The 26,474-nt window shown below is 38.3% G+C and overlaps 1 protein-coding gene across 1 annotated transcript; it reads right to left on the minus strand.

The window, feature by feature from the left end:
• Positions 1-18,081: 18,081 nt before the first annotated feature.
• Positions 18,082-23,802, minus strand: LOC131428786 (uncharacterized). The gene is made up of 2 exons (XM_058592831.1): positions 19,745-23,802; positions 18,082-19,585 (listed from the first exon to the last, which is right to left on the minus strand). The coding sequence occupies exons 1-2, from the start codon at positions 23,800-23,802 to the stop codon at positions 18,082-18,084; spliced, it is 5,562 nt and encodes a 1,853-aa protein (XP_058448814.1).
• Between the last annotated feature and the right edge of the window lie 2,672 nt (positions 23,803-26,474).

The raw sequence follows: 26,474 nt of genomic DNA on the forward strand, positions 1-26,474 counted from the left end.
GAAACGAAAACGACCCAAATTTTTTTAAACATTGAAATGATTCTAAACTAGTTCTAAAAATATCCTGTTTTACGTCATAGTTGGCATTTGGCCCTTTTTTGAAAATTCTGACATTTTGAACCTGATAGTTTAATAGTGCAATATTTTGTTTTGATTGCTGTCGCCATTGCTAATTTATAGGATGAATAAAGGACCAACGATAGGATGAATGAAAATCCATTGAGTTGAAATTAAGAGCAGAGTAGTGAACATATTAGAAATGCTTTTAGCGGGTTTTTGAATACTAGTTTGATTTCCAACAAATGTGAATCAATTCCCAATGTGGAGCAAGGCGAGTTAAGCTGAAATATGAAATAAGTATAGTGATTTTAGTGGCTGAATCTGGTTTTTGAAATAACGTCCCTACAAATGAGATGAAATAGAGAGCCGTTACCCTATCTAGATGCTGCAAAGTTTGTCGTGCAAAACCGTCCTGCAGAGGGATTGCCTGGTATCTTCCATGTTTTATAATTCTCATTTGATTAATTAATTTAATCCGTTTTTAATTTAACCCAAAGACCAACCAGTTTGACTCATGTGTTCTCTTCCCAAAATTTGCCCTCTCCATGGATGCGACACCATAAACCAGGTGAAAGAACTACCGTAACGATACTCTAAAGCTTCTCGTTATCATGAGCCCAATAAATATTAGCTAACTGCACTGACATAGAATGGATAAGCAGCCAACCAAAGCAGATGGTTTGTTGCTTTGGGACAAGCCCGGTGTATGCTAAGCTGCGAAATGAAAAATGTGCAAACTTGAATGAAAGTAATTTGAACGAAAACTGTATACGTTCTAGTCCTTACTGGCCATATTAGAGCTGTGCGCCGCCGCGCCACACCGCCGCCGCCGATAATTTCGACACGCCGCCAATTTAAGAGAAATATGATCAGCGCGCCGGTTATCATATTTTAACCGTGCCGCCGATAATATTACATCAGCCGAAAAAATGATTTTATCAATGTGGAAAATTGTTTACAGTTTTCATGAAAATTCATTGAAAATTACAGTACAGTTACTTTCCTCCTACTTATACTGAAAATCAGTACTACCGATGTCAACCGAAGCCAATGTCATTTGATTCAAAGCCTATTTTCTATCTTTATTTAAAAGGTTTTGAGCTATTGGCACATTATCGGTCGCGACATCTGAAAATGAAAAATGGAACCAAGAAAAGGAGGGTTCTTCCGAAAAAAATAAATAATGTTAGGTTTTTTCCGATTAACATTTTTTTTAGAAACCAGTGTAGTGTTGATTTCTCAGGTACTAGAATGTTTAGTGATCGAGTACCATTTATTTTGGATACTTTATTTGTTACTTCCGGGCATTTGAAAAATGGTATTGAACAAAATTTCAAAGTAAAAACATTTACTTCTACTTCTACTATGACTTTTCAAATGAATTTACCCGTTTTTATAAGAAATCGTTACAAATGTGAAGTAATTAAAATTGGAATTTGTAATTTGATATTATTTTTGATATCTGAATGAATTTGAGCGCCAAATCGATTTTATGTTAATTACATACGTACGAAAAAGATATACACTGAAGTCTTTTTTTATGCGAATTTACGTATCGCATAAAAAACCGTATAAAAAAACCGCATAACTCTGAAAATTCGCATAAAAAACCGCATAACTCTGAAACTTCGCATAAAAAAAAACCGCATAACTCTGAAACTTCGCATAAAAAAAGACCGCAGAAGGGCAAACCGCATAACTCTGAAAATTCGCATAAAAAAAACCACATAACTCTGAAAATTCGCATAAAAAAGTCGCGTAAAAAAACCGCATAAAAAAAAGACCGCATAAAAAAAGACCTCAGTGTACTTATTTTTTGTGCATGATAATTATCAACTATGTAAAAAGCGATTTGAAAAATAATAAAACTTCATATTTCTTGCTCATAATAAAAAAAAGCCCTTTGTATATGACTGAACTATTTATTTAAACAATAGTCAACCATCTCCAAATATCGCACTTATATTCATCTCAATTTCTCCTCTAATTCGATGCATTCGAAAACATTTACCATCTCCATTCACTACGTTGGCTTTAATGGATCACATAAACATTAGGATCGTTGATGGTAGGTCGACAAAACAATAAGATAGAGAAATTGTCCTGTATGAATCAATATTAAAATTTTTAATATGTTTATAATTGATTACGCCGAATCGCGCCGCCTCCGCCGCCGATGTTTTCAGGAAATAGCGTCACGCCGATTCGCCGCCGCCGCTGGTCAAAAAGACGTTTCAGCCGCCGATGTTGACAATTTTGATCGGCGCACAGCTCTAGGCCATATAAGTTATCTAGTTTGGCAAGCAGTACAATCTTTCTGAAACTAATTTGTAGTCCTTCAGTATATCGGTTAGAAAAATGCTGAAGCAGTTTCTTCTGGTGATTCTATCCACAAAGTTTCTTTTCTTGAAGAAATTTCTTTTAAAGCTGAAATTGCGGCACGACCTATTATTACGATACACTTGCGTTACATCGATTCCATTCTCGTAAGCATCTGGGATTTCATTTAATTGCACAGTCTTGACCTAATCTCTATTATATTGTATCGTTCTATATCCATATCCGGCCACCGAAGATGTAATGCCAGCTGTTACTTTTCACAGAAACTTTATCTCTTGTTTTATTGTTGGGATGTAGAGAAGCGAAAAAAATATATGAGCGGGCTGGGAATTTTTGGATTAGTTGCAACACATTGAGCAACACCAAACATCACCAATCTTTTAGACCAACATGTTACTTCCGCAAAATACGGTCAGAGTTTGGTATTTAATCATAAACACCATATTTTTTCCAGCGAATGATGGCGTCAATATATTCAAAGGCTCTAATAACAGTACTTTGGACATCATTTTGATCCAAACAGTGTCATGTTATCAATATCTAACGGGAAAAAACAAATTGGAAAATGTGAACGCAATAAATAAGAAAAACCGCGAAATTTTATCGTAGAGAAGGGACTCGAACCCGCAACTAACTCCAAACCGGGGAAATTGTTTTACCAATCAACATATTCTGCATATGAAAACACATGAAGAAAAAATTAAATTGACTAGACTAAACTAAGCATGCTTCGCTGTACTTAGTCATTACGGTATTCATTTACAGTCCTATATATACGGAAACAAATTCAACAGAAACACTTACACATCGTATATTTATATGTGTGTATGTATCAAACAATCCCATAAGTTTTTTTCGGAGATGGTTTAACCGATTTCGACAAACTTTGGCTCAAATAAAAGGTGTGGTGGTCCCATACGAAATTCCTGAATTTCATCCGCATCCCACTTCCGGTTCCGGAATTATAAGGTAAACTTAGGTTTAAATGTAAGCTCGGAATTCCTGAATTTCATCCGGTTCCGCAGTTATTGGGAAAATTGTGCTAAAAAATGTGTACCATCACTTAAAGGAGCGAAACAAAACACGTATTTTTTTTCTAAAAAGCAAAGTCTTAGCATTAACAGTTCGGCTGAAAAGTTCGTATCGTTTAATAGAAACACATATTTTTTTGCCAAAATTCGTTTTTATTATTCAACATAATTGCCATCAGAGGCGATACAGCGATTATAACGATCTTCCAACTTTTCGATACAATTTTGTAGTACGATTTGTCCTTTGCCTCAAAATAGGCCTCAGTTTCAGCGATTACCTCTTCATTGCTTCTAAATTTTTTACCAGCGAGCATTCTATTGAGGTCTGAGAACAGGAAAAAGTCACTGGGGGCCAAATCTGGAGAATACGGTGGATGAGGGAGCATTTCGAAGCCCAATTCGTTCAATTTCAGCATGGTTTTCATCGACTTGTGACATTGTGATTGTGAGCTCACGCGGCACCCATTTTGCACAAAGCTTTCTCATATCCAAATATTCGTGAATAATATGTCCAACACGTTCCTTTGATATCTTTAGGGTGTCAGCTATCTCGATCAACTTCACTTTACGGTCATTGAAAATCATTTTGTGGATTTTTTTCACGTTTTCATCGGTAACAGCCTCTTTTGGACGTCCACTGCGTTCATCGTTTCGGTGCTCATATGACCAGTACGAAATTTTGCAAACCACTTACGAATTGTTGCTTCGCCCGGTGCAGAGTCTGGATAACACTCATCAAGCCATTTTTTGGTATCGGCGGCACTTTTTTTCATCAAAAAGTAGTGTTTCATCAACACACGAAATTCCTTTTGTTTCCATTTTTTTCACAATAACAAAAGTAGTTTTACTCAAAATGCAATATCTCACAAACTAATAATCAGACAGCTGTCAAATTTATACACGTATCTTTTGAAGGTTGGTACTAACCTAAAATGGTATGGATTTAATTCTAGTGGCGCCCTCTCATAGAAACGATACGAACTTTTCAGCCGATCTGTTACATTCCTTTTGTGGAATTTAGCCTTTCTGTTTCAACAGACTTCGCAGCCGATTTTTAGCGTACAGAATCATTGCATGGCTAGACTACGATCCTACTGACACTGAGAATCCTTCCAAGTCGGGGCTCGAGCATACGACAACTGGCTTGTGAGACCAGCGTCATATGCATTGAACCGCCACCCCGGGACATTTTTTTCTGAACTGGCCTCCAAACTACTTCATTTGGCAGTCATTATCAGTAGACGACCGAACAAACCGATTCCGGCTATCCTGGCTCCCGGTTTAGGATTCCGTATGCATCGGAAATAGTGGTCATATTTTCCCAAATGAATATCTCTCACTTTTCTCAGTGATAGTTTGATTTAGGTTTAAATGAACGGTCTTGTGGTCCTGAAGTTCATCCGGTTCCAGAATCATAGGGCAAAGTGGGTTAAAAATTTTTATACCATCATTTAAAGGGGCGAAACAAAAACATAAAAAGTTTTCTAAATTGGCCTCAAAACTACTCCAATCGGTAGTCATTATCAGTAGATGACCAAACATACCGATTCCGGAAATTCTTTTCAAAGTCAAAGAAAATTATTTTGAATAATTCCGTAGTATTATATATGAGAGTAACATGATTGATATGATAAAGGCACCCTTACACCACTAGGTGGATTAAAACAGTTTTTATATTAAAATTGGCTTGGTTTATTGATATTTTATCTATTTTTTTCGTTCGTTGTTATATAGGAGTTACTAAGAGAAAAAACCTGTTTTAATCTACCTAGTGGGGTAATGAAACCTTTCTCATAACAATCGTTCTATCATATATAATACTGTGTGTGTGGTCTTCAAAATAATTTTCTTCGATTCCTGAAAAGAATTACCGAAATTGGTTTGTTTGATAAAAATTATTAATTAGAGAAGATTTGAGGTCGATTTAAAAAAAACTTTTTACGGTTTTTCGCCCTTTTCAGTGATGGTTTACAATTTTTAACACACAATTACGTATGGGACCACAGGACCTTTCATTTGAACTTAAGTTTATGAAAATCGGTCGCGCCATCTATGAGAAAAGCTAGAAAACATATTTTCATTTTTTGCTTATTTTACCCCATAACTCCGGAACCAGAAGTCGGATACAAACAATATTCAGGAATTTTGTATGGGACTACAAGACCTTTCATTTGAATCCAAGTTTGTGAAAATCGGTTAAGCCATTTCTGAGAAAAGTTAGTGCACTTATTTTCACATTTTTTTGCACATTTTACCTCATAATTCCGGAACCGAAAGTCGGATTAAAAAAATATTCAGGAATTTTGTATGGGACCACAAGTCTTTTCATTTGAATCTGAGTTTGTGAAACTCGGTTCAGCCATCTCCGAGAAAAGTTAGAGCAAAAAAACGTTACATACACACATACGCACATACACACACATACACAAACACATACACACACACATACACACATACACACACACATATACACACACAGACATTTTGCGTACTCGACGAACTGAGTCGACTGGTATATGGCACTCGGAACTCCGGGCCTCGGTTCAAAAGTCGGTTTTCACAGTGATTGCATAACCTTTCTGTATGAGAAAGGCAAAACGTCGGTTTATAAGTTCCCAATCTGACAGACAGATGGCGCTACTAATTTAGAATCTCTAACTTTGAATAGTGACATTCTTCAGGTGACACTCGGCTCGTTAGTGTATTAGATAATGTGCTTCCAGTGACGCTACTTTTAAATGATAAACAATGAAGAGGAAATAACTTCGTGTGTTGATAAAACACAGCTTGAATAAAATTGTCCGGACTTTGCCACAAGAAAATCCACCATTATTTAATGACATACGAAATTTAAACGTGGTCGTGCAAACATGATGATACAACTCATTTCATTGTAACATCTGAACATGAAATTGCAGGATCTAAAGAGATTTGCATTGAAAGATGAAGTCATCCCTGCGACTGAAGTGTTTTTTATGCTAAGCAGAAATCGTGGTATTAATGTTGTGCAGAAGTATTGGAACGCCGTTGGATCAATTTTATTGTTCTTCAAGGAGAAAACATTGATAAACAAAATCGAAACTTGAAATATCACAGCAAACATCTCTTGAAACAAAACAAAATAGCATGTTTGGACGTCAACAAGCATAACCTACAATTTGAAAAATCGGAATCGAGAGTCCGACATAGCCGAAGTCGGTGTGAAAAGCCATTTGAGGCAGCTCGTCGATATAAAGACTGTCCCAGAAAGTATGGACGCACTTTGATTTCGCTGTAAATAATTCACAGGTGTTAGATATTCAATTTATTTTTTCGATATACTGATAATATTAGACTACAACAACAGAATATTATTCTCAACATTTGCTACTTAGCCATTGTAGACTAGCTGGTGCATCATCTTGCGAACGTTCCTCAATAAATTCCGTACAAACTTCTTGGCGTCAAGTTTTGACACTTTTTTCTAATCTTTTTCGAACTGTTGAATGGTTTCGGCTGCCTTCGTTTATGCTCAAAATTCCTCAATTGGTCGAAGTTGTGGGCAATTTAGTGGATTCATGTCTTTTGGGACGAAAGTGACATTTTTGGTAGTATACCATTCTACCGTTGATTTCGAGTAGTGGCAAGAAACAAGTTCTAGCCAGAAGACAACAGGATCCTTGTGGCTTCGAATCATGGGTAGAAATCGTTTTTGTAACCATTCCTTGATGTATATTTCGCTGTTCATTGAAGCAGTAGTGATGAAGGATTTCGAAATCTTACCGCAGCTACAAATTGCTTGCCAGATCATAGCTTTCTTACCAAATTTTTCGACTTCGATCGATGTCTCGGACTGGTTTAATACTTGCCCTTATCGCACCGTTATAATATTGTGGTCCCGGCAAGGATTTGTAATCGAGTTTCACGTAGGTTTCGTCGTCCATGATTATGCAGTTCAAATTTCCAGCAAGGATCGTATTGTACAGTGACAGTCCGCGTTCTGTGCACCATTTGTACACAATTTTTCGACGTTGTTCTGCTGAAAGTCCACACATTTCGAAACAAACTAATGAAAATGAATAAACAACTGCACAAGTGGTTAGAGAAGAGTGTAAACAATAGGACGCAGCCATAAAAATTGACAGATTCTGAGCCATTGCGAAATGGCAGCGGTTTTTGGTTGCGTCCATACTTTCTGGGACAGTCTTTAGCTAAATGTTTGTGTGCCTATTGAATAAACAGTAAGTAATAATTATGGGGATATGAGTAATAAGAGAAAGGCATCATCAAAGGTGGTGTGGATTGAAACAAATTTTTGGCATAGCCATTACAAACGACAATTTGAAACACTTCAAACACTCATCAGCATGTAATTTTGAAACCGGAAGGCGAATCCGGAAAACTTTCAGGAATTTTGTTAGGGACTATAAGATATTTTATTCGAATCTAAGTTCGTGACAATTCAAGTTCCATATTGATGATTTTGACTACTACTTCCTGTACCTTTGAAGCCGGAATCCGGGGACTCGTATAGCCGAAGTCGCTTTGGCCACCAACTGACACAGCATACCAATTGGAATAGTTTTTTCGCGTTTTTTGCCTCGTCGCTCTAAAAGACAATTTTAAATTGGAAGCACTTATCAAGCTGTAATTTCAGAACTGGAAGTCAGACCCGGATAAGATCCAGCGAAAGTAAACGATAATGTGTATTAAGTAGGACCAAAACGTTGTCTTGTACTACGAGCTTTTCGAATCAGGAGAATATGTAATTACTAATCGCTTCCGACAGTAAATAAAGCAAAGTCTTGGCATTACATTTCTTATATGGAAATTGGCATTTCTGTTTCAACAGACTTCGCATCCAGTTCATAGCGTGCAAAATCATTGCATGGCTAGTACTACGATTCTACTGACACTTAGAATCCTTCCAGGTAGGGGCTCGGACATACGATGAGTGGCTTATAAAACCTGCGCCTAATCCATTGATCCGCCATCCCAGCCTGCCACAGTAAATAATAAAACTAAGTTTCATTATTTACAGAGACTGTAAATAATGAAACTAAATCATACGTTACTCGAAAAACGACAAGAATGTTCCACAAAACATTCAACACCACAACGACTCGCACACACAGCAAATTCAGTAAAAAACATCATTTTTCTCAGGTGGGATCGTTTGCTGCACACGTCGTACTCCCTAGACTTAGCCCCTCCAGACTATCATTTGTTTTAATCGATCTCTAACGCACAAGCTGAGCAGCACTACGCCAGTTTTTTATGATGTAGAAAATTGCCTCACGACGCTTTAAAATGTAAACAGTTCCTTCGGCGCGGTATTCATGAATAGACGAAAGAAACCTGTTTTAATCCACCTAGTGGTGTAATGATGCCTTTCTCATATCAATCATACTATCATATATAATACTGTGGTATTCTTCAAAATAATTTTCTTCGATTCTTAAAAGAATAACCGAAATCGGTTTGTTTGGCCGTCTACTGAAAAAAACTATCATTTGGAAAAGATTTGAGGTCGATTTAGAAAACTTTTTACGGTTTTTCGCTCTTTTCAGCGATGGTATACAATTTTTAACACATTGTACCCTATATTTCCGGATCCGGATACGTATGGGAATACATGACCTTTCATTTAAACCTAAGTTTGTGAAAATCAGTCGCGCCATCTATGAGAAAAGTTAGAACTCATATTTTGATGTTTTTGCACATTTTATCCCATAACTCCGGAACCGGAAATCGGATCCAAATAATATTCAGGAATTTTGTAAGGGACTACGAGACCTTTCATTTGATTCTAAGTTTGTGAAAATCTGTTCAGCCATCTCCGAGAAAAGTGCAAAAAAACATACACACATACGCACATACACACATACACATACACAGACATTTTGCGTACTCGACGAACTGAGTCGAATGGTATATGACACTCGGCCCTCCGGGCCTCGGTTTAAAAGTCGGTCTTCACAGTGAAAGGCAAAAATTATAAAATGTATAGGCCAACAAGTATTCCCATTTGAAAAAATGCCCGCATAATTTACTGGAACACCTGTTTAATTCTGCTGATTGCTCATGTATGATCTGTTTTCAATAGAATTTTTGAACGGCGAAAAAAATCTGTAGAAACAGATCAAAATAGACAAATGAGCGGTAGGAAGCTCCAAAACTTTGAACAACCCCTCTGAAAAATTTTCAACATCGAAAATATTCAAACTATGACCAATGGGCTGCTTCGCTAACCCATGTCCAGTTTAGCTCAGATTTGCGTAGGGACTTCTTTTAAACAGCTTAATCATTTGAGGTGTTTAATCATTTCATCATAAGTAACGCGTTTTTTCAAATCAATAAAATTTTGAGCGTGTCAAAAATTTAACAAAAATATTTTTTGCATCACTCTACTAACACATGGATCAATAAGTCCCGAGACTTAAGGAGATGGCGCTCGTAGTAAACCAGTAACCACGTCTTTCTAGAGTACTAACCTTTGCTTGAATTGGGTCAAAATTTTAAGTCGATCCGACCAGAAACAGCTGAGTTATCGAGGTTGGAGTAAAGTCGTTTTGTAGTTTGTTTGAAAAATGGAAAAAACCGAGTTTCGTGTTTTGATAAAACATTGTTTTTTAATGGGTAAAAACACCGTGCAAGCGAAACAATGGATTGAAAAATGTTATCCGGACTCTTGTCCATCAAAAGCAACGATTTGTCGGTGGGTCGCCGAGTTTAAACGTGGTCGTACCGACACAAATGACGCGGAACGCTCGGGTAGACCTGTGGAAGGCGTTACACCGGAAAATGTGAGTGAAGTGACAAAAATTATAATGAAAGATCGTAAAGTGAAGCTCCGTGAGATTGCTGAGATGACACAGATATCATATGGAAGTGTATTTACTATCCTTCATGAAAAATTGAGCATGAAAAAGGTATTTTCCAAGTGGGTTCCGCGATTGCTTTCGATGGAACAAAAACAAGTCGATGAAAACAATGGCGAAATTGAACGAATTGGAACCCCCATACTCGCCAGATTTAGCCCCCAGTGACTACTGGCTCTTTACTGATCTTAAAAAAATGCTCCAGGGAAAAAGATTTGGCTCAAATGAGGAGGTCATCGCTGAAACTGAAGCTTATTTTGAAGCGAAAGATAATTTTTTTTATAAACATGGTATTGAAAAATTGGAACAACGTTGGAACGATTATATCACCCTAAAAGGTGATTATGTTGATGAATAAAAAAAAAATTTGCAAAAAAAATGTTGTTTCCATTGTTGGTCTTGGGACTTATTGATCCATGTGTTATATACACAACCTTCACTATGTCACTTCTCTAGTGTGTAGTTTTCTGTATCACCATGTAATTGATTCCTCTTTATGAAATTCCTATATGTTGAAGTTATCGAAAAACATTATTTAACTAAAAAACACCAGTTTCCGGAGTTGCTTAAGAAATTAAGTTCAGATACTCCCCGGAAAACGAGCTAAGTATTCGAACGAGACTTTTTTTCGTTGCGAACCTGAAACTCGACCCGAAACCGAATCCGACCTTGTATGAGAAACTTTAAACAAGGAAAACAGAACCAGCAATGTTTTAGAGAGATTATTGATATAAACTACATTTTCCGAAGAGTTGTTTGAGAATTTTGAAGTGCGGGAGATTTGAAGCATTCTTTATGCAAGCATCCTAAATTTATATCTCTAAACTAACACGAATAATGCATAACCATTTTACTGTATTTGTTGATACTAACATACAATCACCTTAAAAAATTGAATCATGTGAACCAAAGACCTAATGTGACAAACTCTTCGTCATCGCAAGTCACTACACATAAACTTCTAAGACCATTTTTCTAATCAAAACAAACTCCAACTCATTCTTCGGTCTACGGATAAGTTTTGAGAGTTTCCTTCGAATAGTTCCATAGTCAGTCACAAACAACAAATTTCCTAAATTTATCGACAGCACACAAGAAGTTTACAAAATACTGTACACACTGTAGACATACATTGTTCATGCCCCAAAAGATCTGGTACGAATGCAAACAACTATAAATATGGAAAGAAAGTTTAATGCAGTCAAAAAAATCGCCCCGAATATCCACCCGAAAATGAAATAACTTGCCCAACTGATCAACTGGAAATTGAAAGGGGGAATTCCCTTGCCGCATCCCAGTCCCACCCGAAGAGGAGCGCTGTGTGATGAATATGAAACGATGCGTTACGGAAGAGCCGAGCGGGGGAGGAAAAATCTTTCGAAAAGATATCGAATCGAAAGTTTCTGCCTGTATGCGGTCCACACCATCAGGACATGCGTGCGCTCGTTTGGGGCGAAACGCGAAATGGGTTCACCACAGCAAAATTTGTCCTTATATCCTGCCGAATGAATTCTCCGGAGTCTGGGAAGAATTGTTTATTTTTCCTTTGTTAGCAACATAATAAATCAAATCAGCTTATATATATTCTAAGGGATGACTCATATCAGAGGCTAACATTATCGTTTCGCTTTAGTTCGGATGTAGAGCAAGAAAACAATTGTGGGATGTATGGTAGTCACGGGTTTTCCCGTTCGGATGGGGAATATTTTATTTACTACATGGTTTGTAAATCTCTGAAGATTGAAAAAGCTTGACATTGTTAGTATGCAGCATTAACTTTGCATCAATTGCTATTAAATTCAGTTGAATTGAACTGTTTACAAAATGTTACAACAAAGCTTTTTTTTTGAACACCAAAATAGTTTTCTTAATATGCGTCAAGTTTGTTAAAAAGAAAGCTTTGAACGATAATAATATGTAACATGACAATTTATCAATTTCGCATCGTTACACCCAATTCGTTAATGAAAATATCCCAAACGGAAAGACCGAAACCAGCATTTTGGCGAAAAAATTAGTTGATTTTCTGATTTTAGTTAGTTATTTTTTGAGACAACTAAAAAAATCTTACTTTTGTTAATTTAGATTTTTTAATTCTAATTCCCTTAATAATAATAAAATATTTGTTGAAATGGCTATTGTTTTAGTTGAATTAACCAATTAAACGTGCTGTCATTTCTTAGCTACGGCACACTTCAGTTCCATTCAACTATTTTTTTAGTTGAATTAGAGAAATAAAACGTTGTTTTCAACCTACATAAATGGTTGAATTGGTTTCTGCAATTTGCAGCTATATGGCGCTCTGTCACCGAAAAAACGTTAACACCGTAGCCGTAATGACTACTAGCCACTAGATGGCACACTACTATCGAAAAAAATTTCAGTCGCGGTTGTCTTTTCTATATTGGCAGGTATAAATATGATGTTGTATTGGAGAAAAATATATAAACGAAACATAAACTTCTTTTTGAACATTTTTCTTCTAAATCGTTTTTTTTTTCATTCGACTTCGGGAAATCGACTCACTCACTGAAAACTTCGAGCACTCGGAAAACAAAAACCGAATACAAGTAGTGCACCGGACGGCGTCGCCCAGCAGGTTGGAAGATACAAAAACATCATTTGACATATACAATTAGAGTGCAACATTCTAAACTCACTTCACTGTTCCGCGTAAATTTTTTACGCACAATCGCTTCAAATGCGCACAAATTCTGAATAAATACACTTTCCACTAAGAGTTTACGTCATTTTTACATATCGGTTTAGAAATTTATATTTGGATATATCGTAGCACTTGCGAAAAACATCAAAACAATTTGCAAGCAGTTTGCAAACAGTTTCAACCAGACTGTCATTTTAGACTTTTTAATGGATTGTTTTGCTTTGACACGTCTCATGCGTTTTTGGCTTGTTAAACTAATTTCATTTTTGTTTTCTTTATACTATTCTTCAGTAATGATGGTGATAGATAAATAGAAACAAATTTTCTGATTTTAATAACAAAATTAGTTGTCAATGAGAATTTCGTGTTGGATTGAAATATTGCTGGTTTAAGTCCAGGATATTCGTCAACTAAACACATACTCTAAAAATAAGACTTTTTTCAGCGAAGTAAATTCTCAATTTTAACTAATTTTATAGTTATTTTGGAAATTTTGTTGTTAAAATCAACTAATTCAAAAACAGGAATACGAATTAGGCGGTCGTTCCGTGCAGAAGCCAAACTCGAACCGAAAACCTTCACTATTCTATACTATATTCTATACCCACTATATACTACCCTACTGACACTACGAATCCTTCCCGGTTGGGGGTCGAACATACGACAACTGGCTTGTAAGACCGGTGTCCTATTAATTGAACCGCCAAATCTGGATGATCTCAATCCACCTAGTCGTGTGATGATGCTTTTCTCTTGTCAGTCAAACAGTCTCACTATAACATACTTTTTTTCAATGACATTATTTCTGTTCTTGCTCTCAAACGAGTCAAAAATTGTTGAAATCGATTCAGCCATCTCCGAAAAATTGAGCGTCGTGAAAAAAATTACGATTTGTCGGTTGGTCAATTGTACCATCATATATCAGGACCTGGAAGTGGAACCATTATATCTCAGGAACCGGAATTGATTCACAACCCAAAAGCTTTCAAACGACTCTAAGCTTGTTAAAATCGGGTCAGCAATCTCCGAGAAAATAGAACGGAGAGAAAAATGTTTTTTTTTTTTTTTTTTTTTGTTTCGATTATAGAGGTTTTAACCTTAAGGTCATTCGCCTCTTCGGGCCAGAAAATTTTTCTGGCCCTATGTGCGGGGATGGGAATCGAACCCAAGTGGGCTGCGTGAAAGGGCATCGACTTGCCCATCACGCTATACCCGTCCCCAGGAAAAAAAAAATGTTGAAAGGTTCACACAAACATACACCAGGCGCGTACCCAGAAAAAAATTTCGGGGGGTGTTGCAGAACATGTTGATCAATTTCCATACAAATGGAACTTTTTATATAATTATTTGAAATTTTTTTATTGTGGTGTCGTTTGTTGAAAATTATTCATTTTATTTTTTAATTATTTGAAAAAAAGAGTTTACATAATATCATACTTTTTTGAGTTTCGGAGGGGGTTTGAACCCCTAAAACACCCCCCTTGTATACGCGCCTGACATACACACATAGACATTTTCCGATTTCGTCGAGCTAAGTCGAACAGTGTATAACACTTGGAATCTCCGGAGCTCCGATCAAAATTCGGGGTTTTCAGCAATTCTATTACTTTCCTATAGATAAAGGCAGAATCTTACAAGGCCGTGCTTTTTTCACATCGTTTAGTGCACAGTGGCCGGAAATTTGAAAAAGACAGTCAGTAAGTCTGAGCTGGCTTTCAGTGACACTAAAAAGCTAAGGTGAAGAAAAAATAGTTTCGCAGGATTACCAGGTATACCGCTATGAAGTAAGCCTTTTTCTTTTGTAATATGAAACACTAGTTTTGAATGGAAAATAAAAAAACTTTATTCAACGTGTTGACCATTACTTTCGACACATCTTGACCACCTTTCCGGCGATTTTTACAGCAAAATTCGTTTCTTGTTCTACACAACGCGGGACAAAACAAGACTCAGACAGCCGAATTATGCAATGTGATGAGATTTGTAAACAATGCGTTCCATTTAACATCGTTTGCTAACATTGCACGGTATGCATTGACACAAATTTCGGCGAATAGAAAGCGTATTAATCAACTTTCAAAATGTTTTCTTAAATGAGTGAAAAAAATTATAAACTACATAGGTAATCAAAGTGAATGTATCGATTTGGACAGAGAATTAATTAACATTATCATACTTAGTAACATTCTATGTGTTGTCGAAAGTCAGACTGGTTCAATTACTTTATAACTATGGTATTCAATGCATGAGAAAACATATCATCAAGGTCTAATTGTTGACCAAATTAAGTCGTTATCTACTCAAACTTTGCCTTGATCATAAAAAATATGGCATAGCACTTCGAGTAAACATACATTTACCTTAATTTTAAGGTTATAACTCGTTACCTAAAATTATGGAGATGAACTTTAGTTGATTATGGGTACGTTTTGACTTAAAATTAGGTAGCAGCTGGTAAGAGTGTAAACTAGAAAATCAATAAAAGTCTTCATGCCTATAATTGAAAACACATCAAAAAAAGACAAACATACTTGGAGAAGATATGATTTATTGAAATTAAAGATACATTGTTCATTGTTGAACAAAAATTAGTGAACATTTGAAAACGGTCCGTAATCGGATGTTCGGCGAAGCTTCCGTTTGATGTCGGAACAGGAGCGTTGTACGGCCTTCATGTCAACTTTGCGAATGCATCTCTTAATTCTACCAATCAACTATTAGCAATTCGTGGCTCTCCAGTTATTTTTGTACACCAAGGAGCTCAAAACCCCGAAGAAATCTTCGATTAAGCGACACTGAGGTAGATTTATCGGGTTGTGGTTTTTTCGTACAAATGGGATCGAATGGGTGTTCAGGAACGATTGTGTTTTTTGGCCCAATGAGATGACGCTTTATCCGGCCAAAACACGTATTGTCCATCAGCATGATGTTTTTGAAAAAACGGGATCAAAACTTTCAATGTTTTGCAGATGTACTGGTGAGAACAGTTGAACTTTTTTTTGGCATTCCTTTGACTCAGTGAATCCTTGTTGTTGAAGGCACGAGAAAGAGAACGAAGTCCTTTTGCGTCCATAATTTTGGCTGGTCTTCCACTACCTTCCTTACGAGCAGTTGTTGGGCATCTTAGAATATTGTAATCTGTCGAAGCCGCAACATTTTTGCTTTTAAAATGTTGTACCGTATACTATTCACCGAGATTTCTGTGCAGTTCGTAGAACTGTACAATGCGCTCGTGAAATACTTCTTGTTTCGACGGCATTTTGAGCAAAACTGAGCAAGCATGAACAAAACAGAAAATACAAACAGAAAGAAGAGAAAGAGAGCTAACACATACACACTCTTAGTTCTTTCTGAGCTCGTTTGTTGTTGAACATACAGGCCTCGAAAAAAATCAAAAATTTTAGTTGCCACCCGTTAGGTATTTGTCGACGACACGATCAGGCACTCCGAAGAAAAAATGGAAAAAAGTATTCGTAAGCATCCTGTTCCTGAATGTTCAGATTGTATATGTATCGAGTCTTTAAATACGGGTGGATAAGCTTAACCACAGAGAACAGACTTCCAAGTAGAGATTTCAATTTGTATAAGAAAGAGTGTAGCCGGGTTTGCATATAAAAACTGCCCCCAAACAGAAAAAAATGATATATGCTGTTTGAAAGGGATTATATTGGAGAGGATTTTTCCAAAATTTTAACACTTTAACTGCCATATTGGTGGAGTTAGGGTGGTTCTTCTGATTTTCATTTTAGTTAAGTTTTTCAAAAACCTCTTTAGCAAAAAAATTCAGGAATATTTCAGGAATTATGGGAAAGCTGTCCGATTTTTTCCGAACTTTTCAAAATGTACTTCATGTGAAAAAAAAGTTCAAAATTTTTGAATTTTTTCATTCGCACTTACAATTTTGGTACCACTCTAGATTTTACATCAAAAATAAATCATTTATAAGTTCATTACGCTGTATTTTTTCAGATTTTCAAAAAATGTTGACGGGTATAATATCAAACTTTAAAAAATAAATCATTCGAAAAACCAATGGAGACGCATGGTATTTAATTCTAAAATCATATATCACATGCCCTTAGAACTAAATACCATACGTTTCCATCTACAACGTGAGTTCAGGGCTTAAGAAAGATTTTCATTCCTATAATTATTTTCACACACCCGTACGTCTGTCTCGATGTAGCTAGTAATATGTAGGGAAACAGTTCGTTTGAACAATTAAATTATATTTCTTTTGCAGAGAAAAGTATTCCCAGATACCAAGTGCAAAATCAAGAAAAATTCAAAACCAAGCGAAATCTAAAAAAACTATCAATTTTAGGGTAAACTTTTCATCGACGTTCTGTATCCCATGGTATGAATAGCCAAGTTGCTTGAAATTGTTCAACAAGACAGCTAATGTCAAATGCCTTAAGCTAATAAAAACGGATAAATAAAACTGGGATCGGACTGACAGTAAATCCGAAACAAAATATATGAGAGGAAAAGGCTTTAAAATATAACACCTTCCTACTCGAATAATGGCGCGTGGCGACGATATCGTGGTGGTTGATGAATTCGTGTATTTATTCACTTATGACCGCAGATAAGGATACAATAAAAGTTATATGTTACCACAAGAAATTAACTAACGGTGTATAAACCGCAGTTTTCAACAGCCGCTTAGAGATCTACCTATCATACATATTTGCGAAAGCCTATTATTCGGAGGGATGGTATGAAGGTTCTTCGGAGTTGTGATTCGTTTCTCAGCAACTCAAAGCTGAAAGTTCATTTTATTCAAGTTTATAAGTAAGATATCTTTTCAATTCATTTGCTTACATTTAGTCTTCCTTAAATTTCACTTCCCTCAGAATGTTACGTTTCACTAACGATCGAACGTATTTGCTTCTTGCGCTAATTAATAAAGGTATTTTAATAAAGAAATTTATAATTGAATTTACTGTATTACTTGCGGAATAAATATAGATAATCGCCATTCCGATCCACGTTGCTCCAATCAATAATTACCGTCGATTTTATCCGGATCTTGAACAGTCACACCAACTGTCAACTGCGCCAGACACTGAATTGGTACAGTGTTGCCAGAACATCCTCCCCCTCGTGAAACCGAAGTAATCCTCTAACGCTGATTTTCGGGTTCACAAAGCTCCATCACAGCTAGTTTTATAACCGGTCTTTTTAGTTTACCGGTCGCGGTCTGAACGATTGCTTGACGCACTCGGCCGTCTGTTCCTTTGATTACTGCTTCCACCTTGCCTCGAATCCACGATCTCCTTTGACCCTCCGCTACGTACACCAAGTCGCCGATTTCTACCGGACGCGTATCGTTGATCCATTTCGACCTCTTATTCATAGTGGGGAAATATTCCTTTAACCAACGGGACCAGAGACAATCTGTCAGGTACTGTGATCTATGGTAGCTACTTCTTAATGCTTCAGCTAGTCGAACTGGAAGACGCAAAGGATCATGTACCCCGGCTGAGCTACCAAGGAGGAAATGATTCGGTGTAAGGGCTTCTCCTTCATATACACCTTGAGCCATGTAAGTTAAGGGACGTGTGTTTATAAAGCTTTCGGATTCTGCTAGAACTGTGAGTAGGATTTCATCAGTCAGTTTCCGACCATCATCGAGCGCTCCCATTGCTGCTTTCACACTCCTAACCATACGCTCCCATACGCCGCCCATGTGTGGCGCCGAGGGCGGGTTGAAGAGCCACTTAGTTCTCGCATTGGTGAAAGTTTCAGAACATCCCTCGTTAATTTTGTTTATTTGTTCTTTCAGTTGACGGCTTGCTCCAGCGAAATTTGTTCCGTTGTCAGAAAAAATCTCTATAGGTGGGCCTCTTCTACAAACAAATCGTCGAATTGCTTGTATACAAGAGTCGGTAGTTAAATCGTACGCAAGTTCGAGATGAACGGCTCTAACAACTAAGCAAGTGAATAATACCACGTATCGCTTTTCTTTGCGTCTTCCAATTGTTACTTCCAGGGGTCCAAGATAGTCAACTCCGACATAACTAAACGGTTTAACGTAGGGCGTTAAACGTTGCTCAGGAAGTGGAGCCATTCGCGGGAAGTTAGGTTTGCATTTCTTTATTTTGCATGCCTGACACGTTCGAAAAATCTTATCCACAGTTGGTCGTAAATGTGCAATTTCAAACCGCTGTCGTACTTCATTAACAACCGTTTCTTTATTCAAATGTCCGAATTGACGATGATAGTGATCCAACAGTTTAAAAGTAATTATTTGATCTTTGTGTAATATAATTGGAAATCGAGCATCGAAGGTTGCATAGTTTGCATTCGCAGTTCGGCCTTCCATTCTTAACACGCCGTACTCGTCGGCAAACGGAGAAAGTTTATTGAGATCACTGGATGGATCTAGTCTGTGCCAGGTTTCGGGTGGTTTTTCGCGGTTATTCAGCAAGATCTTTACCTCATCGGGATAGTAATCACTTTGCACAATACGCCACAAGTATCGCTCTGCCTTAATGTATTCTTCTTGATTTAGATTGGCCCTCACGAACGGTACTTGACGCTGTACATATTGCAGTTGCTTCTTTGTCGGATTCAACACTTCTATGGGTAGCCCTGCTACATACCGTCGACAGTTGGAGATGAACCTATAAACAAGCGCTATGGTACGCACTAGAACATTCCACTTAGATATTCTGTTGACGTCTATCAAACTCTCTGGTAGTGCTATACGATGAATGAGTAGGGTTGCACGCAATTCTTCGGTCGTCTCTTGAATTACTCCAGTTTGACTCGGCCAAAACTACTTCGTGAGGTACAGGAAAGGTACTCCATTGAACCATCTTCCTTCCGAATCTGGCTCAGTATCTCGACACCATTTCGTTAAACCATCGGCCACATTATCTTTCGAGGGGACCCATCGCCAATCATCTAGATTAGCGAGCGTGAGAATTTCTCCCACTCTATAAGCAACGTACTGCTTGTATTTTCTATGGTCTAACCGGATCCATGAAAGTACTGCAGTCGAGTCAGTCCAAAGATAAGTTTCACGAATCTCAAAGGTGTGGTAATCGATCACAGACTTTTTCAGTCTCGCTCCCAACATAGCTGCTTGTAACTCTAGTTTGGGGATAGACAGGTGTTTGAGTGGAGCTACTTTACTTTTCGCCATTACAAGCCTACATACCACCTTATTTCCATCGACTATTCTAAAATATGCTGCGCACCCGTATCCTGATTCACTCGCATCAGTGAACATATGAAGCTGAATAGATTTCAATGCATTGCTATTGGCGGTTGCGAAGTAGTATCGAGGAATTTGTAGCGTTCCCATCTTTGGAAGAAGTTTCGTCCACTGATGCCACTTCTCGTTTTCTGCATCTCGTATCTCCTCGTCCCATTGTATTCCGGATCTCCAAAGATCCTGAATTAAGATTCTTCCATGTATTAGAAATGGGACCAGTAATCCCAGTGGATCGTACAGACTCATAATGCACCTAAGCGCCATTCTCTTCGAAGGTCGAAGAGTTCCGTTGGCGTACGCGGACAGATCGGTATGAAAATTGGTGGAAAATGTGAACACGTCGCCTCGTGGATCCCACATCATTCCTAAAACGCGCTCCCAACCTCCGTCCGGTTCACTGGTCAACGATAGTGGATTTTGACACGCAATTTCATAGAGTCCTTTCAAAACCTCAACACTATTGCTAACCCAATGTCTCATTTCGAACCCCGCTCTCGCGTGAATTTTCCTGACTTGTATCGCTCGTTCAATTGCTTCTGTCACTGTATCAGTACTATCATAATAGTCATCCATGTACGTTTTGGATTTAATAGCAGAAACTGCTTCGGGGAACTCGTGGGCTGACTCATCAGCATTCAGATGAATGATATATTGGGCGGAGCATGGAGAACATGTAGCTCCGAAAGTGGCAACGTCCATTAAGTATACATCAGGTGGTTGATTAGGGTCGAACCGGAAGAGAAATCGTTGAGAGTGTTTGTCTTCGGGTTTGATTCGGATTTGATGAAACATCTCTATGATATCTCCCCCGAATCCGACTCGTCTTTCACGGAATTTGCATATAACTGATGGTAGCGAAGTGAGTAGATCGGGCCCTTTCAATAATTGGGAGTTCAGTGACACGCCATCAACTTGTGCAGCTGCATCCCAAACTAGGCGCTTTTTGTCTGGTTTTTTGGGATGGATGACCACGTTAAGTGGCAGATACCATATTCGATTCGGATCGGCAACCACACGCTCATCATCGGTGATTCGGTGAGCGTAACCTTTACGAATATATTCCTGTATTTGCTGATGTACGTTGTCACGGAGCTTTTGGTTCTTTGAAAGTTTGTTTTCTAAAGATATTAGTCTTCTCATCGCCATGACTCTATTATCAGGAAAAGAAACACTGTCTGTTTTCCATAAAAGTCCACATTCGAATCCTCCGTTTAAACGAACTGTTGTTTTCCTCAATATTCCTCGATCTCTTTTATCCTCGATCGGTTCTGGCAGTTGAGCTAGAGATACCCCCACATCCTCTAAAACAAATCGCTGCCGGATCATTTCATTTAATTGTTCATCTGCTTGGCATTTGCACGAATGGGTGTTGACATTTCCATAGTTGGACCTTTCTGCACCATTGGGACCATACACTGCCCAACCCAAAAGCGACTTTACCGCAATGGGTTCTTCCGGACCGCCGATACGACTTTCGATCGGAGAAAACAACCCCAAATTATCTAAGCCTAGCACTTTAGGTACTGCGTCCAAGTACATTGACACGGGAACTCCTTTGAGATGGGCAAATCGTTGAACTAAACAGTCTATCGGTAGACTCTGTTTTGGTAAATTTAAGCTGCTGACTGTATGAACGGACTTCAGTGTATACTGCTGCTGCTGACCTTTTCCTGCAATTTTAATATCCGCACATTTAGAAGATACTTCATTTCGCACAACATTTGACGTCCACACTAGTTGCAATGGATTTGATTCTCCGGTTATACCTAGGCTGTGGAATACACTTGATTCCGCTAACGTTGAAGACGACCCTTCGTCGAGAAACCCAAACGTGTGGAGAATACGACTGCGGTGAAATAATGTAATGGGTAGTACTCTAAAAATTATCGTTCTGTCCTTTTGCCCGTGAGCGTGACATCCTGACGAGGTAGTATGTACATTCGTTTCTGGCCGGTGAAGTAACGGATGGTGCCGAGCTCGGCAGCTCCCGACGTTGCATTTATATCTCGACCTACATGGCCACGCAGCATGATCATACAGGCAAACATTGCATAATTTATGATGAACAACTGCTCTGAGCCGTTCTTCCAAGTTCATTTGTCTGAACCTTTCGCAATTTCGAACTCGGTGGTCCTTTCTCCCGCATATAGGACAAGGGTATCTCTCTGTTCCACCACTCGTTCGTTCGTTTTTATCACTGTGCATGTGAAGATTACTCTTCTTCTTCGATTTGGCTTTATCGGTTTTTGAAAACTCGCCCTTCGGTTGTACTAAAGTGGTGACTTTGCTTGCATCTACCACTAACATATCCATGAACTTGCCGAAGTGCTTCAGCGACGGTTTTTTGAATGTTCTCTTAAATCGCACCCATTCCAATTTTATAGCTGCTGGGAGCTTTTCCACGAGTTCATCAAGTAGTATTGGATTTGTGAGGTGGCATTCTAGCTTCGCCGCTTCTAAGTGGCCACAAAGCTGCTGTACGGTAATTCCGAAGCTAATAAGAGTATCAAGACGTTCGGGCTTTGGCGATTCCACACGACGTGCCTTTGCTAGCAATGTTTTTACTAATAATTCCGGCCGTCCGTACAGCCGTCGTAAAGTATCTATTATAGACGGTACGAGGTGAGGAAACATCAGCTTTGAAATAACTGCTTCGCGTGCAACACCACACAGACTTTCTCGTAGCCTTATCAAGTTTTCTATATTTGTAAAGCCACAAGCTTCGTTGGCGGTTTCATAACTACTCAGAAATATCGGCCAATCCTCTGCTTTGCCAGAAAACATTGGCAGCCTTTTAGGCCAGATTTGCCTCGCCGCTATTTGATTCCTGTTTGGTCCTACTAAACGTTCATAGTTTCGTACTCGTGTACGTCTTTCGCCTTTCTCGGAGCCACACGAAGCATAATCCGATTGTGAGGATTGTTTGTCAGAATCGTGTTCTTCTCCCTTTAGTTGGTCATCCATCCATTCTTTCGTCTTTCTGTTTCCATCGACCTCACTGACAGATATGTCTTCATCATCGCTATCCATTTGATTCTCCAATTCGCTTTTCTCCTTAAGGTACCTTTCGAATGCTGCTATTCGTTTAGCTCTAAGAACACGCTCCTTTTCCTGGAGCACCTTTTCCTCTTCCAAACGCGTTTGTTCTTCTGCCAGCTTTTGCTCTTCCAGTTTCCGCTCTTCCTCTAATCGCTGCAGCGCTTGCCGCGCTCGAAGGCGTGTACTGGAGACGATAGATTTATCTTCGACGTTCGATATTTTCGGTATATCGGGATTTTTCTTCGGTGTAAATTTACTGCTCTTGGGAGTCACCTCTGGCAGGTCAGCGTCATTTACTTTCCCGGGAATTGTTAACTGTTGTCCACTACGATTACTCTGGTTGCCGATGCTGCCATCCGGCTTTAACGATTTCTTCGTTGTTTTCTTCTTTGTTGCTCCCGTGCTCGAAGCCGGTGGTTTTGATACTAATGAACACTTCCAACATTTCCAAGGACGATTTTCCACCCCCGGGGTTACACCCGCGCAAGAGTAATGGTACCATGCACTACACGCATCGCACGCTACCATTCCTATGTCTGCTGAGTTAGGCCGACCGCAATCGCACGCTCCTAAATCATCCATAGTGGAATAAATCTTTGAGATTATTCGGAGGGATGGTATGAAGGTTCTTCGGAGTTGTGATTCGTTTCTCAGCAACTCAAAGCTGAAAGTTCATTTTATTCAAGTTTATAAGTAAGATATCTTTTCAATTCATTTGCTTACATTTAGTCTTCCTTAAATTTCACTTCCCTCAGAACGTTACGTTTCACTAACGATCGAACGTATTTGCTTCTTGCGCTAATTAATAAAGGTATTTTAATAAAGAAATTTATAATTGAATTTACTGTATTACTTGCGGAATAAATATAGATAATCGCCATTCCGATCCACGTTGCTCCAATCAATAATTACCGTCGATTTTATCCGGATCCTGAACAGTCACACCAACTGTCAACTGCGCCAGACACTGAATTGGTACAGTGATTCCAGAACACCTATGAAGTTTGATTTTTATACATAGCTTAGTTTCTCATTCATTTTTAGTTAATTCATATTTCGATTAAAGCAATATAACCAAACGATTTTCTGAAACTGTTCAATAAAGGGGTCCTCTTCAGAAAATAGCAAAGTTTAAAAGAACACGTTATTTGTATAGAAAATCAACGAAGCGAATTAACACGTTCTTTTTGGGTCTTCGGGACTTGCTGCGAGCGCTTCGACATGATTTCTATCTGGCTTATAGTATTTCTTAGGGCTGCTAATAGCTAACCTCAAAACCTCCAGACTATCCCGCAAGATGTTGAAGTTAGAAACGAATTACAACCGTTCTCTGGCACACATGTTCACATTGTTCACTAATGCATTCCCTACATCATTGCTTGATAAATCGAGTCAGGCGTGCGGATAACATAAGGAATAAAATTCTTTATCATTATTAATAACGTCAATACTCAAGCCCTGAACTCAAGTTGTAGATGGAAACGCATGGTACTTAGTTATAAGGGCATGTGATATATGATTTTAAAACAAAATACCATGCGTCTCCATCGGATGATGACAATTTAATGGAGACGCAATATATTCTGTTTGAAAGGGCAGGCAGTTAAAGTGTTAAAATTTTGGGAAAACCATCTCCTATATAAACCCTTTAAAACAGCATATATCAATTTTTTCTGTTTGTGGGCAGTTTTTATATGCAAACCCGGCTACACGCTTTCACGGTTGTTTTAAAAAGCTATCACCAAGTAGCAATTCTCCTGCAGAGACGCATCGAGCAGCAGGGCTTGTATTGTGAATCCTCAAACGAACGAAGCAACAAAAAATATCTGCTGTGAACACTTTGGTTGACATAGCTGAATGAGAGACCTATATTAGAGAGAAACTGGATGCGTGAGAGTATATGCTACTGAGCAGACCAATTCCCCTTGCCAAGTAAACTGTCTGTGCTCTCAGTCTCAGTTAACACATGAACTAAGCAATCCATGACAATGTAATGAAATGAAGGGTTCGCTCTCGTTAGTATTGTACGAGAAAGAAGACCTTGCCTCACGGTGTGCTACAAGACGCGAAGCAAAGTCATATAGGCAGTGTTTACGGTTTATTTTAAAAAAGTAGGATTACAGAAATCATTTTTAACATAATGTTCGCATTCCAAGACCAAATTTGATCACATTTCAAACATACTTTAAACATTTTATAGCAGAAGTTTTGCATTTGAGCCCATTTTCAAAACGATCAATTTGTTTCTTGGCAGTTTACACTGTGTATATATCCGAGAAACACTAAAAGCAATGTTCTTTAAGTTAATATTCATCGGAACTAAAAGTTATGAAACTAGTTTCCTCATAGGCATCTACAATATAAGAACCATTCATCAAATGCTAACCTCATGAAGCATAGGTCTCAGCAAGCGGGCATATTCATGAACTAATGAACGAACGAAGCAGCTCTCCTGGCTTGGGTTGCGCTGTGAATTCTACCTGACATACGAATGTGTGTGAATAGCACAGATGGTGAAATCCTTTCGTTCATATTCGTTGCTTCAATTTGCAAGCCCTGTCGAGCAGCCCAGCAATTGGGCTATTGCGTTCGAGCTTTCATACAATGGTAATTCATGCGTGCAAAGTCGTGCTCAACGGTGATTTTTAACGGAATTTTACTTGCATGCTTTACACAGCTTTGTTGAAAAAGTTCGTACTAGCTTGGATGTCTGTTCTCTGTGGCTTAACTATGACTCACTGAACTTTTAGACCGCTGCTAAGCTATTGTACTAAGACAAGAAGGAGTACTAAAACGCGCAGAATGCCGAACTAAGTAATGTCGTTTTCGCTTGAGAAAACTGAAACTGACCCAGGGTAGCTTTATCAAACAAACACTTTTCACGAAACTGTGTTGGGTTCGCACGTAGCAATGGGGGTTTGAGCTAACCTGATACAACAACTAAGGTTGAAACTGACTCGATTTTCAGTTCAACAACGTTGAAACTAGGTTCGAGACTAGCTTCAAGTAAACGGTTTGACAACAGTTAGGGCGGAAACTGGGTTAGGTTTGGCATCAAACGAAAACGAAATAAGTGATTCACGAGTCCCCGGTCAATCTAGTGAAGAAAAGCTACAAAACGGAACTCACTTCGAGATCTCAGCAACGGTTAAACTAATTTTCATTAATCATGATTCAAATTAAAGCTTCTATTGTCTTAAAAGATACTATGCAATTTCATCCAGATCCGACTTTTGAACTGTCATACAAAATGT

This window comes from Malaya genurostris, chromosome 2, assembly GCF_030247185.1.
Source record: "Malaya genurostris strain Urasoe2022 chromosome 2, Malgen_1.1, whole genome shotgun sequence".
Lineage (NCBI taxonomy): Eukaryota > Metazoa > Arthropoda > Insecta > Diptera > Culicidae > Malaya > Malaya genurostris.